We start from the raw sequence: 16747 nt of genomic DNA, 5'->3' as shown, positions 1-16747 counted from the left end.
AATGGTGTGGTGTATACAATTGTCTACCCACTGTACATGGTGCTAGGTAGTTGCTAGGTAGCAACGGTGGGCTGTTACAGTTAAGTGTAACTGTAAAGTATTGTAAAGTATTGAAAAATAAGATACAATACAGGAAATTTTGATTATCAAGTGTTTAAAATAAGTTATACTAGAGGCCAAAGCGGCTTTGCCGCTGCAGGGCGCAGCCTCCCTTTTTCCTCAGACATTGAAAAAAGCCAAAACATGACAAGATATGTGTATTGATGTACATAACATACTCAACTGTTGTAACTCATTTTACATCTATTGTTTCACCTGCCCCCTTCTCAAAAGAAACTTTAAAGAAAGAATTACACACACTTCAGATCAATGAAACTGGAGGACTTCCCATGAATCTGGGATTCCAGATTTTTTCACATTTTGCAGGGAAATCTAGGGAAACCTAGGACCTAGAGTCCCAATGCCCAGATTTTTATGTAAAATCTGAAAAACTATGAGTTTCCAGATCAAAAGGAAGTCCTCCACTGACTTGGCATCAGCTCCATCCCTCAAGTTTTGCACAGTGTGACATCAATTGTTTCTAGTTGTAGTACTTGGCAACCTGTGATAGTTATTCATTTTTGCGGGCAATGAATAATTACATATGTGGAACAGTATTTCTGATGCATTTGGCATATGACAAAACACTTGCATTCAGTACAATATGGTGATTAACACCCATACACTGTGTTGAATTTTCATGGTACACTCCAAAATCGCAGCCTTCATTCCCTTCAGCATCTACAACAAGGAAACAGAGGAGGGGGGGACTAACTTGTCCAATCATGATACAAGTCGTTGGCCAGATCAAAGATCGCGATGGGGTGATTGTTCAAAGATATTTGGATTCGTTGGCACAAGGAGAAGTCGTCGTCGTCGAGCTTGGGGAGATAGAGTGTGACAAGCATCACGAAGTTCATCACTCCCACCGAGACAGCAACAAAGGCCGTGCTGTCCTCAAAACAGGGACAATTGTCTACCGGTTGTGGATGGGCAGCCGTGAGGATCAGACCGCAGACAATCAAAACAAGGGGGACTGATGCTTGCGTGCTCGTCGCCCATTGTTTGACAACTTCACCAAAGACTCGATGGATAGTCCATGCAAAAACACCTATTGTCCAGCCGCAGGCCACATCCTGGATCAAATGCATCCCGCAGTATACCCTCCCAAAGACCAACAAGAATCCATAGAGGATCAGGCCAAGAAAGAGCGTCAACTGCTGGACAATCAATTGGACATGAAGGGCGTATTGGAGTCCCATGAGAAACATGGATGCAGAAATGGCAGAATGACTGGACGGGAATCCGTATTCGGAGGCGCGATTGCTGATAGCAAGTCTTTGGATCGGGAGCAAATAGGGGCGAGGAATACAGAACAGATCCTTGAGGATCCCGGTGAAGTAGACGGACATGCCGAGGATATATACTGGGGAGCGTTCGAAGTGGTGGTCGCTGAGCCAGAAGATCAGGGGTAAGGCGAGGATGAAGAACTGGTGAGAGCCAAGCCACAAGGAATGGACCATCAGTCAATCAAGAGGGCCGGAGCGGTAGCTACGCTGGATTGACTCTCATCTCCTTGTTCAGCGTTGTGGTAGACGGAAAAGTGGAAAAATAAAAAGTTTTTTCTATACCACATAATTACTCATACTAGGCCTCAAGATACCATCAAATGGACCCCAGAAATGGATTCTACGGCCAATTTCACCCCTAGTCACCACTGGAAGCACCCCTGGGCCCCCTCTAGTGTGGAAGTTACACCTCATGGACACCTATCACACGGCCAGCCCCAGTAACCCAGCTGTCACCTGCCTCAACCCAAGTTTCACAGTAGTACACTTATACATATCACAGGATACAAACATACATCTCCCTGTCAGGCTACACTCATTACATATTAACTACATACACTCCTTTATATACATAGTATGACATCATTTACACTGTTGCTGCAGCCTCAGACTTGTGTATACACTAATTCCCCCTGTATGACAGCTCATGCAGTCTACTGTCACCTCATGCATGCGTTAGAATGTTCTGTTGTATATTCTGACACCATTCATGCGCCCCTGAGGGGTTATGACATCATTTGTATCTACTCCCACCAGCTAAAATCCCTCACCCTGTTGTCTAGATTAGCTGAAACCCTAACCCACAAGCCCCTTTGGGGCTCCACTTTTGTCTATAAAAGGAGCTCTCTCCACCCCCAGTGGTCTGCTCCCCAGTTCCTCACCGAGAACTCACAAGTCACCCAACACTCATCCACACTCAAATCCTAAAACCCTTATAACAATAAATCAACCCTTATAACAACAATTCAACCCTTATAACAAAGTAATTAAAGCACTTACACGTTGCCAGTCAAACAGATTTCATCTGGAACAGACCAGACCTATCACTTAATAAAACTTGCCAAGCTGAGCTTGGTGGGTCTTGTTGACTGATAACAGAAGGGCAGAGCTTGCAACTCCACCATACCCTTCACCATTCAGCAAAAGGGTTTCATTACCACTTTTGAGTCTTACAGCGTCACTAACAGCGCCAACCGGATCTTGAACCGCCAGGGTGACAACTGAGAACGGTAGACGTGATCTGGCTGGAGGCCAACTGGGCCCGATGAGCTTGGTGCACTGCTGACATGGCCGGGTTGGCTGCGGAGCTTGGTGGATGATGATACTGAAGAAGAGTGATTGCCGGGGGATGGGCTGAGTGGACTGAGTGGGTTGTTAATTTAGATGAGCCGCGATGATGTCGAATGATGCCAAAAATGATGCACTCAAAAAAAAAAAAAATGATTAGGTACGCGGCTCAACTGACGAGTGTGATTGGTTGAGGCCGTCTTTAGACAAATCTGTCTGTTTCAATTCATCACCAGTAGCTAATTATTCCTGGAAAAAAAAAACAGAGAAGGAGAAATCAACCAATGGTCATCGAACCGAGCTCCGAGAGCAGTCAGGACATCGGCGTCCGGCATGGCCAAGTTAGCATAGGCTGAGCCATGCATACCGAGCATGTGTAACGGGCTGTGTAGATTGGTAGCAGGGGGGCTTACTTACGCCACCCGGGTTGGCATGAAAACGCGCCTCCACTGGCGCCAGCAAGTCAAGCAAGAACTCGTCCTTCAGGGGCTCTGGGATCGTCGGGTGTCTGTCCTCTTTGTAGCGCATACGGGCTTTGGCGAAGGGGAAGGCGGTCACAGTCGCTGCGCCTGGCTATTTTTTACAAAGTAGGGCAGTGGGTCAGCATAAGCGCGTAGTGGTGTGGTAAACGCCACCGACCAGTGTTGGCAGGATTCTGCGGAGTGACGAGTGGCAAGGTCATGGAAACAATACGGTATAGAGGTGCGTTGCGTCAAGAGGGTGGGCAGGGGTTTGCCTTGGCGGTGGTTTTGGTAATCAACAACAGGGCAATTGTGTGGCTGGCGGTTTTGCATGTTGAGAGCTGGAAAGGTAGGATCGTGGGCAGGAGACGGTGGTGGTACCGAGGCGGAGACGGTTGGCAAGGGTACAAGTCAAGCCACGGGGGTAGGAGTGACTGAGGCGGAGTTGCAGAGTAGGTTGGTTGAGTTGATTGCCACAAGGTATAAAGGGGGGGGGGGGGTCGGGACGTTCTATTGATACGCAGGGGATTTGGTTTCGTTCCGCCCCCTCCCTGGGAGCCACCTAGCTGCTTGGTTAGGCCCTCCCTGGCTAGTTTACCAACCGGACCTCTTTTGCTTGTTGCTCCGGCACAGCTGGAGGGTCATCCATAGGGCCTTCCGGTCTTCGGGGATTTTTCAACGTCTGATACCTTGTGTAATAGATTTAATTATTTTTTGACGATTGTATAGGCCAAAACTTACATCTAAATGTCCAGGATTGTGTGGATTTAAGATAGTTGGATCATTGGTCATCTCTGATAAAGAAGAATTGATTTCAGAAATAGAATGATATTCCATGGTTGAGATATAGGGAAGATTAATGCATTTTGCCAAGAGGAATACTAAGATTTGAGTTCTTTGAATTACCCCACTATTTTTTTGGCCAGCAAACCACATTTTGAGATAAAAATAAAATGTTGATGTTATTTTATTGCCTATTGAAGTATTTATTAAGAAATGCTTATGATAGCTGGAGTGGTTTTGTGGTTTACAAGAAGAATTTGGAGTTCACCTTGATAGCTATTTTTAAGATCTTCAAAATTAATTATAATATTTTTTTCTGGTTAAAAAAAAGAATATTAAGCTCCTGAAACCTATCTAGGGAAGACAGTATGGGGGTAAGACTGATTGTGCAGGGTAATGGTTATATAGCAAGAATACCAAGGTTTTGGTGAGCAGGTGAAGCCTTTGATATTTAGTTTTATTTATTGAGCTGAACTTAATGAGTTTCTATTTTTTCTTGTGATATTGGCTGCAAAAAATCACAAAACTAAGAAGCCTGGCTATTTATGCACCTTAATTAGCAGGAGGCCAAGTATGATCAAGAATTTCATCTGCCCAACAAGACCACTGGATCTCTGATATCCAAAATATGCCCCACTGGAAACCAAAAAGGTCTGAAAACCTGTGAAATATGTATCTATCCAGTTCTACAAAAATTGTAACCCATTATTTTTCAGGGGGTGGATAAAACAGTTCCTTGAAACAATGTGTGATTGAGGCACCAGGAAAAAGTCTGAATGAAACTCAACAAATTCCCTCTTGATTTAGAGGGGTGATGATTTCCTGCTGCCGCTGATACCCTCAATGCAATATAATTTTACCATTCCCTGGTGGGAGGGTGGTACATAGTCATTTATTTTAATTCAGAGATATTTTATAATTGCAAACACTTTAAAACCAGTAGTAGTAAAAGTTAACAAAAAAACAAAAGTCAATAAATGAAGAAAACAATGATACTGTAGTTGTTGAATATTTTACCTATTAAGTTTTTGTTTTTGTGATTAAGCAGACTAATGAGAAGGCGACAATATTGAGAGACAAGCAACTAAAAAAAAATAAGAACATTGAGTTGATAATCTGAGAAATAAGAAAATAACATTTGACCAAGTACCTCTCCTGAGCAAGCATCCTCTGACGGTTATTTAATCCCACACAGTCTTGACCAATGTACACTTGATTGGTGCCGGTGTTTAGTCTTGATGGTTCCAAGTCCGTTTGCTGAGAAAACTAACTGAGGGAAACTTCTGGAAGTTGATTTGAGCTCGCGGCTGAGCATGTGAAATGTAATGGGCATTTCATCCAACATTCATGTCCCAAACAATTCTGGGCCCTAAAGGTCTCCTGCTTGGCCAGATTTTCTTTTATTTTTCAGACTTGTTCTCACGGCCTTCACTGTGACATGCTAATATATGAACCGTGGTTCTATGTACTTTTGCTGCCAAGTCACAGCGGAATTTAGTGCGTTCAGCAAATAATAGGGCTGCCAGACTCCAAACTTCAAGAGGAAGGGATAGGTCACTATGATACCAATTTTGCAAGAAAATTGTGAAGCTTCACATGACAGCTCAGATCAGGCTGTAAGCACGCCTCCGGCTGATATCTCCAACAGTCAACATATGTAACACCAAACTTTGTCGGTCAATAATTCAATCTACAGGTAATTTTTCCCTCTGAATCATCCAGGGCTCAGCCACTGAATAGCCTTCCTTTTAACCTCCCCTCTGCGTCTAGTTCTGATGGATGATTGGGTAATCTGGTGCAAGCGCCACCAGGCAAGCCTGTGGGGAAGTGGCGGACATGACCCGGATCATGGAGTAGAGCAGATAGCTGGAAACAATGTTGTAACAGCTGCGTTGCTTTTAGCGCAGCGAAGTGGTTTGCGCAGCGGTTTTTTGTGCCGCTGCGCTCAACGCTGCGCGCAGCGGCCAGACCGCTGCGCTAACCGCTTTTTGTTTTCCTGGGAAAAAAAAAGATAATTTTAGTGCGCTAAAAAAAAGCGGTCACGTAGCGCTGAACCGCTGCGCTTCAGAGGTAGCGCAGCGGTTTGAAAAAAAAGAAAGAAAATGGTTTAAATCATGTTAAAAGAGGTTTAACATGCAATTAAATTCCGCTATCCGCTAATTTAGCGGATAGCGCAGCGGATTTGCGCTCCCGTTGCGCTATTGCTAATTGCCCTGGGTGGGTAGCGGTCAACCGCTGCGCGTAGCGAGTAGCGCAGCGGTTTTTTCAACAGCTTCCGCTACATGCCTCTGGGACGTAGCGGCGGGACCGCTGCGCTGCGCTAAATGACAGCTTTTTTTGGCGCAGCGCAGAGTTTACAACGTTGCTGGAAAAGGACAGCAGCAGATTGGAGGTGTGGACTGACTAGTGTGGCACGGCATTGAGTGAGCCAAAGCAGGTGGAATTGGGGTGGGGGTGTTATATTTACAATCTGCTCTTCTGCAGTCTGAAAATCCAAAGATAACAAATCTTGATCCTGGTAATATGACAAGCAGTGCAAAGCCATATAAAAGTTGATCCCATGGTATACAAGCGTAACTTTGGTAACCACACATTGAAATGATCACTCCAGCAACAGCAAACTTAGCTGACACTACAGGCAGACACCTGTTGCTCCCGCGCGTAGTGTCACCTAATTTTGGTGGCCGCAGTAACTGCGCAGGCAACGCTGCGTGCGGGAAGGTCACCTGTTTGCCTGTAGTGTTACATAGTTGGTGAAAAACATCACTCATGAAGTTTGAGTACATGGGTTCAAATTTTGAGGGTAATTTGTAGACATGTACATAATGCATATGCAATATGACATGTAAGTATGGAGGTGTATCTAAAAGCTGGGTCCAACTGGGCCAGAATTTCTATTCTCTTGCTTTTCTTGGTTTCATTCACTGACTCAACTCAAATTTGGAAAACAACTTTATATCACTGGATCAATACACTCAAAAATCCATCAATTAGAAGTTTCAGCAACTCAGGTAATGATGAACTATATGCAAGATAAACTCAATCAGTTGTTTACACCAATGTGTGCTTAAAAACTCAGCTAGCTCAAGAACTTGAAGTCAATGTTGTCTTAGGAGGAGAAACCATCAATATATTAGGAGTCATAGTGTTGGTTTCATTTACTCATCACTTATGCTGTGAGCTTTCAAAACTAAAACTTGTTGTTTTTCTTTAGTGTAAATTGTTGTTCTAGTTCGGTTGTTCTACATTGTTGTCAATCATGTTCAATTCACTTGTAAAGATTGCATCTTTTTTCTGTTAGTAGCTTTATTTTTCAATCACTCTTTCTTGTTGATCTTGTTGCTTATAATTGCTTATTTTCTTTATGATGTTGTTAATCATTCTGTTACTACTACTGGCTGAAAATATCATTACAATTTACAATAAATAGTTCTCCGCCAAACTTCACATCAAATCCCATAGTGCACAACTTACATTTTGTTTTCTCACAGGGGGCACTAGTGAGAGACCAAATGTTGGAGGCTTCTACTTCTAGTCAGATGACATGGGAAGTCAAGCTTTGGAGAGGTGTAGGGCTGGGAGCAGAGCCTGCGATGTTAGGCAGATGGGACAAGGCTAGTGTGAAGTTAAGTTGGGTGGGGACAGAGGTCCAATGAATGGGGGAATGGAGGATTTTTAGAATTTAACTCTATTCCATGTGCTTACTTACCACTTTTTACAGTAATATTATTCGGCAAAAAGGAGTTATTTTTTCTTCATAACCTGTACTTGAGCTTATTTGTGGAGTGCAGAGATTATTAAACTGAAGATCAGGCTCACTGCGGAGCGCTGAAGGTTAGCAATGGTAGAGGAACTACTCTCAACAACCATTTGGCCCAATTATCATTTTGAAGAGCGGAGCAGTTGTTATTGATAGGATGTCCCGCTTTGATTTCTACGAAGTTCATGATAAGATGATCTGACTCAGAATAGGGAGGAGGGTTTCAAAAAAATTCTTTTCTTTGATGAATGAAACAAACAAAAAGTAGGAAACTATGTAAGATGAATTTGTTAGAATTTAGTGGGACTTGACCAGGCGGGGGAGAGCGAAAAAAGCCAAAGAGAATGATGAGGGAAATAGATTAGAACAAGGGTGTGTGTGTTTATGAGCATCTGCACAGAATGGAAGGCCAAAAGGGCCGGATTCAAGCGCGCAAAGAGCATGAGAGACAGTGTCAGTGAAGGCTCAGATGGGAAGCCCGCCCTGGGTCCTGCAGGCCTTTGTTGTGTGGTGGTGTTTTCCGTGTCGGGCGAGGTCGATTCCTGCAAGCGATGCGATGCAGGGGGGTCAGCACCAAGATTCAGACAAAACGATCGTGTTTTTTTCTTCTTTCTAATACTTACTTTGGTCAGTCAAGTCACACACGGGCAGGTTCATGACACAATCGGCATTGGCGTCAGAGGGCAACGGCCTAGAGATGGAATTTTTCGAAGAGCACATCAGCTCCCTGTGGACGGATAAGGTGCTGTTGAGTGGTACACATTACTCACCCGTCTCGGTAAGGGTCATACTCGAATTGCTGGTATTTCTGCTGGCAGTTCCACGACTGAGTGACAATGTATTCGGTTGTGAATCCGAACTTGGTTGCGATATATTTAGCATTGTTGATCTTATTCTTGGTTTTGTCACCATGAGCAAGGACAATGTTCATCATACTGATTATCAACGCGGGAAGGGGGGCAGATGAGTCAATCACCGAGTAATCAGATTAGGTCTGTTGGGAAATGCTCACATTTTGTCCGGTCCACAGAAAGAAAGGTTGCCCTCGTCTCCCCATGCTCCGTTGGGACCTTTTGCATTACACTTATCGCTTCCTCTGGTGACGAAAGCTCCCTGTTGGAAGAAAGAGGGTGGTGAAGAGCCTAGTCAGAACAGGCTCGGGATCTCGCGATCAATAGAAGGAAAACTGACCATGGCTCGGAGGACCAAGTTGAGGGACCTGGCTTGAAGGATGGTTTCGTAGTCAATCTGGAGCTCGGAGGTGGACTTGGCTTGGGTTTCAAACAAGAAGGCACCGTTTCTCAGGACACCGCTGATGCCGTTGTTCGAGCTGATTGGCGAATTGATGACAGATTGAGTGGTGTTGGTGATCATTGATTGCATGTGGGATTCCCACTGCGAAAACATGTTGCCGACGTTCGCCCACTAAGCAGAGCAGCAGCAGGAGCAGAGAGAAGGATGGTCAGCCGCTTCAGCTGTTAGGTCAAGGAAAACAGAAAAGAGGGGGACTTAGGGGGGGCAAACCTTGATGAAACTTTTTTTGTCTGAGGGTTTGTGGGATAACAGGCTACTAGCTCCAAAAGCCAGAGGTGCTAGTTGGGTTGCTCCCAGGGTAACATAACCAGCAGCGAGGGCGATGGGTGCCAGTCCGGTGACAAAGCCAAACGCGAAGAGTACCGCCGTACCCAGCCCGATGACTGCGGCTGCTGAGGCTAGTAAAGACGTGATAGAACCGACGCCGAAGAGTATCTCGTGGGGTTTGATGTTTTGCTCGGCTCTGTGTAGTCATGACGGAAAGGGTTTGTGGGTCAGTTTTTACGGTGAAGAGGACTGCGAAGTAGCCTGGCTTACAAGCCGGTGACCATCAGAGCAAGCGTGCCTGAGATAGATCAATCAGAAAGTAAATTAGGCACAGGTTAGTGGACCAAGTTCTTGGTGCTAAGGGAAGGTGGGGGAGTGACTTACCTTGGACACTGTTGACGGCGAAATGGACTGCCTTGAAGACAGAGTTCATGCAGTTGTTCCATTCTTGGGCAGCGACCATCACATACCAGTCCGGTGCAGGCACGGGATTGCATATCTGACCACTCGTGCAAAACTCCTCGATGCCGCAGCGGAAGTTTTGCGCACCTTTTGAATCTGCATATTGCTGAGGGAATCCGACGATATAATGTCAGCTGAGCTCTCGTTTGGGTATCGCGAGGGAAATAGACTTGGGTACGATCGCAGCGAGAAACTCTCTGCCAGCAGAAATTGCAAGATTTCCAGCCACTTACCTCCAGAGTGAGCGATTGGCCGCCGGGATAAGTGGCCAGGTATTTGTCGATTTGGAGACGGTTCCAGGTCTCGGCCGTTAGATTCTGGGCAACGCAGGGAAGATTTGCGGGCGGTGGGATTGGTGCGGGACGGGGAGCGACAACAGCCTGTGGTTTGGCTTGCGGGGGCGACCCGGCTGGAGCGCCTGGAGCCGGCTGGGGCTGGACAGGAGCAGTAGTTGAGGGGACAGGAGGTGTAATGGAAGCTAAAGTTGCGGTGGCGTATACCGCAAGACACAGACTCCATGAGGGCACATGTTGGGCAAAATGCATGATGATGGTGTGTCTGGCTGGGTGGACTTCGGCTGGCTGGTGGTGTTGCGGATCTGATGTGCCCTTCGGTGGTGGATTGCGCTCGGCGAAAGCTTAATAATTAGATAATAGTTCAAAGGAATGTGTGAAGAGAGTGACGGGACGGGCGTGCCAGAGCAGTTCGCTTGGTTTAGTAATGCGGGAGGGAAGAAGAGGGGAGGAAGTCGGGCCCATATTAGATGGAGTGCCCTGGAACAGGCCTGCGGTCTGATACAGAGCCTGCTGCTTCGTTTGGGTGGATGATGTTCCCAAGTGAGGATGGGACTTGTCAAGGATGTATACCTGCAGGAAGTTCTGGTGGCAGGCTCTGTATGGCGGGAGCGCGAGACTGGAGCAAGATGAAACGCGTTTCCAGTCTCGCCCAGCCAATACATACTGCTGTTTCAGTGGGCTCTCTCTTGGCCGCTTTCTCGGCGTCGGCCAGCGCCGGTCATCCAGACGCGTGCAGCCATCGCTCGACTGTGCGACATGCCCTATGCGTCGTGCGACCCCGGTCCGCTCTGGCAGGAAGCGGCTGCCCTCTATCCTCGGTGTAGCTTCCGCAGATTGCCTGTAAGGTTATGATAGCGAGCTGGATGCTGTGGATGTTGTGTTGGGATCCTGAGTGTGCTCGGGATGTGCCCATTATGAAGCTGGAAAGGACTGAGTGCAGTCGCTCGGGAGAAGCGCATACAGCCAGCTCGTCGGACTCGTGGCCGGAGTGCATGAGAGCACCTCGTCAAAGGGTGGATTGCTCCTGACCACTCCACACAACAACCGAGCCTTCACTATCAGCTCACATCTTAACTGAGCAGACTGCCTGACGCTCGTATACATATCCCACCCCTACGGGCCAGATACGATGGAACGAAACCTCTCAGCATGGGCAATGTCAATGGAGCCCGCCGACCAAGATTGCGAATCAGATGGTCAACAGGAACAGAGTACCACATCCAAGTTTCCGGTGCGCAGGAGGGAGGACGTACCGAGCTCACCCATCATCTTGAAAAGTAAGTAAATTACCTATCTGGCTCCATCCCAGTTCGCCCTTCCTTGAGGAAAACCTCAACGCTAGCTGGCCGGCCACAGCGCCGGCGGAACAGCTGAGATTTACAGCAAAAGGAGCGCAAGTAACTTTGAGCTGTATGGCTTTTTAGATAACAGTCGGCTGAAGAATGGTCAACAGCCCACTGCTGGAAGTGAATCTTCGATTGGGAAGATTGCTTCAACGAACCAGCCCAGCACAGGATGGGATACCTCAGTGGTTCGGACATCGTCACCGATAGATATCAGCGCAGTGGAGGAAGAAAACCAGGCAGAATTCAAGGATACCCCTTGGACGATTGCCCGTCGACTTGCACGGACGAACAAGCGGAAAGTGAGCAATGGCCGGCCCAGAATCCGGCCCCAGTTTACTATCAAGCTGCCCCCAGCAGACCAGCCGGAACGCCCCAGAATCACCCTCCAGCCTGATTCACACACCCTGCATTCTCATCCGGCCTTTGGCCAAACTCCTAGACGCGACCGTGCTGTCCAACCAAACACGAAGGGTTCGCCGGACCAACCCTGGGCCAATCAGGGACAGCCTGACTGTCCCAGTCCCCATCAAGAAGAGCTAATAGATCCCGGCTATCAAACGGCATATCCTCCGAAGAAATTATTCACCATCCCGACATCAGATCCTCCACCCGGAACCCTTCCACACAGCTCTCCGCCCATACACTATCAACAAAGAGAAGCCAGCTCCTATCCGCCGGGTCCAGATCGGACCGATGAAGAGCAGCTCTTCCCGCCGACCTCTCAACCCGTCAGCCAATCCGAAGATACCCAGAGCCCTTGGGCTCTTGGTGACCCGGAGGAGGAGGAGCCGGACACTTGGAGACAAGCCTCTCCGCGCTGGCCCTTACTCGACCAGTTCAATCACACCCCTTTGCCTGATTATCCCTCCGAAAACGGCACCGATTACACCGGGATTGAGAATACCACTAGTGCAATCGGTTGGTGACATTCTTTTCTATTTTTCTTTAAGAAGTTAAAAAAAAAACTGAGCCGGGTTTTATGGGTGACTTGGTGACAGAACACCTCCCGGGCTTTTCCACTCCAATTCAAGAGGACGAGCGATTCGCGGAAGATTCGTTCGATAGCTATTACAGAGCGACTGGTTTAGAGGAAGAGAGGTTTGACGAGCGGGAGAGCTACGAGTATGACGAGGCGAGGTATGTCGATTGTCGCTATGATCCTGAATCAAGTCACTTGGCGGAGACGAGGGGTCTTGATAACGGTGGATACGAACCCGACTCGATGGATTATTATCCTGCGGAAGAAGAGTTTGGCCGAGCTATGGACGAAGAGGCGTGGGACGACGACGCATTCGACTACCAGGCCGGCGGGAGAGGGCGGGCTGGTAGTGGCAGGTTGGCGCGATACTCACAAGGAGGCTCGACCATGCCGGAGCTTCAGACAGACAGCCTGCCGGCCGCAGAGTGGGAACGGGACGAGCGGAGGAGAGGTCTCGGCCGAAGGCCTTCGGCGAAGGTCGGCACCCTATCCCGGTACACCAGACGGACACCATACCGGGCCCCGGCCTATGCCCGGGGCTCTTCCAGTGCCCGGACTCCTGCCGAGGTGTATCACTACAAGACCCCGGGCCTCAAACCTAAACAGACTTTCCATGAGACCATCTCCTCGTTCAAATACCAAACCACCCGTCCCCGTCCTCCGCTTCCGGTGCATCACCCGTTGCCCATAAGGCCCGTCAAGCTCTCGTGTGTGTACGAGCCGGCACCAGCAGATACGCAAGACAACACTAGTTGTCGGTACGATGACGATGTCGATGACGATGGGGATCAGTTAGTGGTCCCAACGATCCGGTCCAGAGCCATCAAAACGTCCTCTTCAAGGGCCTCCGGATCGTCCAAGCCGACTCCCCGATCTCATCCTGGACCGCGTGTAGAGCCTGACCAATCAGTCGCGCGACACAGATCTATGGACCAGAGAGAATTGAAGCGAAAGGCTGACGGAAAAGCGCGTGCCGGCCACCCTCGACGGCCGCGCTCGCGCTCGCAAACCATTACTGTTATGAGCCCGCAGTTCCCGCGTGATCGCCCTCGACACCCCTTGTCCACGCGGCGAGAAACTGGCGCAAGTGTCTCCGCTGGCGCCACGCTCCGGGGATCGCCGACGGACGAGGAAAGCAGCGGGTCGGCAAGCGTCGAGGTGCTCGCGCCGGCCGCGCAGACGGGCTCTTCTGGCCCAACCTCTCGACGGGGGACGGACGGCCAGCGGGGCCCGAGGGCCGCCGGGCAAGGCAGGAAAGAGGCCGGACACAGGTCGGTGGAGTCCGTCCGAGACCGGCCGCGCGGTGCCTCGTCGACATCCCGCAACCCTCTTCCTCTCATCCCCCCGTCTCCACCCCCCACCCGCTCCGAGTCCAGACCGTCCAAGACCGTCTTCCTGAAGTACGACTTCGACTCGCTCTCTGTCGAGCGGTGTCGTGCTCTTCGAGAGGTCTTGGAGGAACAGGTGGATGCAAGAAGGATTTGGTGGGACTGTCCGGGATTCGCATCTCCTTTTTGATTGCCATTTTTACATTTTATGATCTTACGATGTTCATTTCTCACGATGCATGTATCTAGAAATACTACACTTCTCTGTAGTGTTACGCCAGGTCACTCTTTATTGTAAATTGTTATTTATTTTGGCCAATAGTAGTAGTAGAAGGACTAGACATGATATGAGAAAGATTTACAATAAGTGAAAGAGTTCAACGCAATGAAGAATAAAGAAATCAAAAAGAAAACTCTACTAACAGAATAAAGAAGCAATCTTCACAACTAAACTGAACACAATCAACGATAAAGAAGAACAATCAAAACTAGAACACAAAAAACTGAAAGAAAACAAGACTGTTTAGCAACTAATATTAACATGCAACAACAAGGATGATTAACAGAAACCAGTGCTGTGACTCCTTGAGCTTGATGTATTCCCCTCCTAAACCAATACTGTTTTCACGTTCTTGACAGTAGCTGAGTTTTTTTGAAAGATGTGATTGTGAGTGTTTGACTGGTTGACCTGATTGATACTTGATTTTACCTGATCAGTAGCTAATCCTTCAATGTGATTGCTTTCAAACCAACTAGATCAAACGTACCGTGCGGAAACTACGAGCGACCAGTCGACGAGACACGCGAGACCGAGGAAGCGAGGAAAAAGAACTTTGCCGAGTTTGAAACGATGTCTACTAGTGCATCCACGTGTATACACAACATTGGATATGCACTATGCATTGTGTCCACGAATTACACTCAACACTCCTCCTTAATTTGAGGACACAAGATTTAATTGTTTCACAGCAATTGCCGCTTTGATGAAACCCAACAGTTTTGTCAGAATATTGGCAATCATATCATTTGTGGATATGTGTTCAATCTTGAGCTGATTCTTTGCCACAATGTCCCGCCAGTATTGATACCGGATTTCAATGTGTTTAGAGTTTTCAGACAACCAAAGTTCTTTGCTGATAATAACCGCTCCTGAATTATTGTTTTTTATGCACGGAACCCCAACCGGAATCCTCATGTTGACTAGAAGGTTTTTCATCCAGCAAACTTGTTTTGCACACACATTGATGGCGATGAATTCGGCTTCTGTTGTTGATTGCGCCACAATCGACTGTTTTTTAGATTTCCAACAGACCACATTCCCTTGAAATGTCACAACATAGCCCGTGGTTGAATTTTTGTCAGGACTAGACATAGCAAAGTCGGCATCCGCATGCCCAATAAGCTCGCAAGGAGATCCACAAGCCTTTAACTCAATACCAAGATTTTTTGTTCCTTTGATATAACGCAAAAGATGTTCAACTAGGCTCCAATGATGTTGAGTTGGTCTCGACGAGTATTGAGACAGAAGATTTGTAGCAAGAGAAATGTCTGGGCGCGTATGTATGGCTAGATAATTGATGTAACACATAGCCTTTTGCATGATTGAGGCATCAAACGGCGTAGATTCAAGTTGCACCTGATCTAACGCATTAGTTGGCAATGGAATTTTGACAGAATTAGCACCTTCCATGTTGAACGCTCAAAGAATCTTCTTGGCATACGCCTGATGATGCAAAACAACCAAGTTAGTTTTCCACTCCAAGGTGTAACCCAGATGCTGGCTTGGTATTTCTTTTCTTACTTGCCAAACCTCGGGTCTCTCATGATACCAAAGGGTTTGTTGCCATGTTTGGAGGAGTTACAGTAACTCAAATGCAACAGAAACGGCAAACAAGCTGACTGCTAAGTCACTTTTTATTTGAATTTTCGGCAGGGTCTTGGAAATTATCATGGATACTATCCATTCATTGTTTTTACACATGGCCGGCTCATATTGAATTTCTTGTTCTGAGCGGCTAGACTACGGAAGAGTCTGTACCAGCCCGACATGAGCCAAGCTGATTTTGTCAAAGGGGGAGGGCCAATGGAGCCAGGCAGGGCCAATCACGTCCTTGGACGGTGATGACACTGAACCTGAACTGATGCTGACCGGCTGCCGGCGACGCCCGTCTAGAACATCCATCTGCCAAAGCCGCGTTGTTTCTTGCCCTTCTCCCTGGCCGCACCGGCAACTTCGCTGCACAATATCCACACCATTTTGCCCATGTCCTTGTGTTCTTACTTGTCCCACTCCACCTCTGCTGCCTTGCTGTGTCTCTTCTTATTCCTTCTCCTCCTCCTTGACCTCCCTATCCAACCTCCGCTCAATGGTGCAGTCAAACCAGGAGATATCCGCATAGCAAGAAAAGGCAGTCGGCTCAAATTTAAGCCTCCTGCGCGAGGAAGAGGAGATGGTGTTACAGGCGGAAGACTGAATGTTCAAGCACAAAAAGCACTGGCTGAAGCACACCATCCACAAGCTTGTTGGCTCTGCGTCCTCTGGGTCCGCCCCCTTGCTGCTTACTTGTTCACCCTCCTCCTCCGCTTCCTGCATTGTTTCTTCTATCAGTAATGCTTCTCTTGCTAGCTATCAGTGAAAAAATGAGGGCTACAAGTCGGAGGGAGGAGGGAACACAGGCCTGACGAAGAAAGCTCAAGGCCGCGAAAAAAGACAATGAAGCCCAGAAAGAGGGCCAAGCTGCTAGCTTGTGAAGGGGAAAAAAGGCCCCTCAATACATGAGACTCACTGGGTCTCAGGGAACAGGCGCAGGAACTGATGAGGATTTATTATCTAGATGCACAAACCTTTATAGCTATTACAACTGAGGGACAGGTTGTGGGCAGAAGGTGGACATGCATATTCATTGAGGAGGGAGAAAAAGAGTGAAAGAGATTTGACAGTGAGAGGAATGGAAACCTGGGTAGTTGCAGTTTCAGCAATCAGTGCCTTTTCTTCTCCTTCAATGGCAAAGAGCTTCTGTTTCCTACTGGTGCTGCCCTCCCATGCAAGAAATTGGGGGGGGGGGGGGGGGGGGGG

The 16747-nt window shown here is 47.8% G+C and overlaps 4 protein-coding genes across 4 annotated transcripts; 1 reads left to right on the top strand and 3 right to left on the bottom strand.

Moving 5' to 3' along the window:
• Positions 1-809: 809 nt before the first annotated feature.
• PtA15_13A270 (uncharacterized protein) lies at positions 810-1562 on the bottom strand (the record flags this gene model as incomplete). The annotated part of the gene is made up of 1 exon (XM_053162451.1): positions 810-1562. One exon carries the CDS (start codon positions 1560-1562, stop codon positions 810-812), a length of 753 nt encoding a protein of 250 aa, XP_053026425.1.
• A 1269-nt stretch (positions 1563-2831) lies between these two features.
• On the bottom strand, positions 2832-3357 carry PtA15_13A269 (uncharacterized protein; the record flags this gene model as incomplete). Its single annotated transcript, XM_053162449.1, has 3 exons — positions 2832-2914; positions 3089-3244; positions 3315-3357. The coding sequence occupies 3 exons, from the start codon at positions 3355-3357 to the stop codon at positions 2832-2834; spliced, it is 282 nt and encodes a 93-aa protein (XP_053026424.1).
• A 4787-nt stretch (positions 3358-8144) lies between these two features.
• On the bottom strand, positions 8145-10267 carry PtA15_13A268 (uncharacterized protein; the record flags this gene model as incomplete). The annotated part of the gene is made up of 9 exons (XM_053162448.1): positions 8145-8221; positions 8303-8370; positions 8450-8614; positions 8692-8792; positions 8871-9104; positions 9204-9456; positions 9531-9558; positions 9645-9828; positions 9956-10267. 9 exons carry the CDS (start codon positions 10265-10267, stop codon positions 8145-8147), a joined length of 1422 nt encoding a protein of 473 aa, XP_053026423.1.
• Positions 10268-11147: 880 nt separating this feature from the next.
• On the top strand, positions 11148-13861 carry PtA15_13A267 (uncharacterized protein; the record flags this gene model as incomplete). Its single annotated transcript, XM_053162447.1, has 3 exons — positions 11148-11295; positions 11443-12282; positions 12363-13861. The coding sequence occupies 3 exons, from the start codon at positions 11148-11150 to the stop codon at positions 13859-13861; spliced, it is 2487 nt and encodes an 828-aa protein (XP_053026422.1).
• Positions 13862-16747: the final 2886 nt, after the last annotated feature.

The sequence above is a fragment of the Puccinia triticina genome, chromosome 13A (assembly GCF_026914185.1).
Source record: "Puccinia triticina chromosome 13A, complete sequence".
NCBI classification, from domain to species: domain Eukaryota; kingdom Fungi; phylum Basidiomycota; class Pucciniomycetes; order Pucciniales; family Pucciniaceae; genus Puccinia; species Puccinia triticina.
This window is presented reverse-complemented; position numbering and strand designations above follow the sequence as displayed.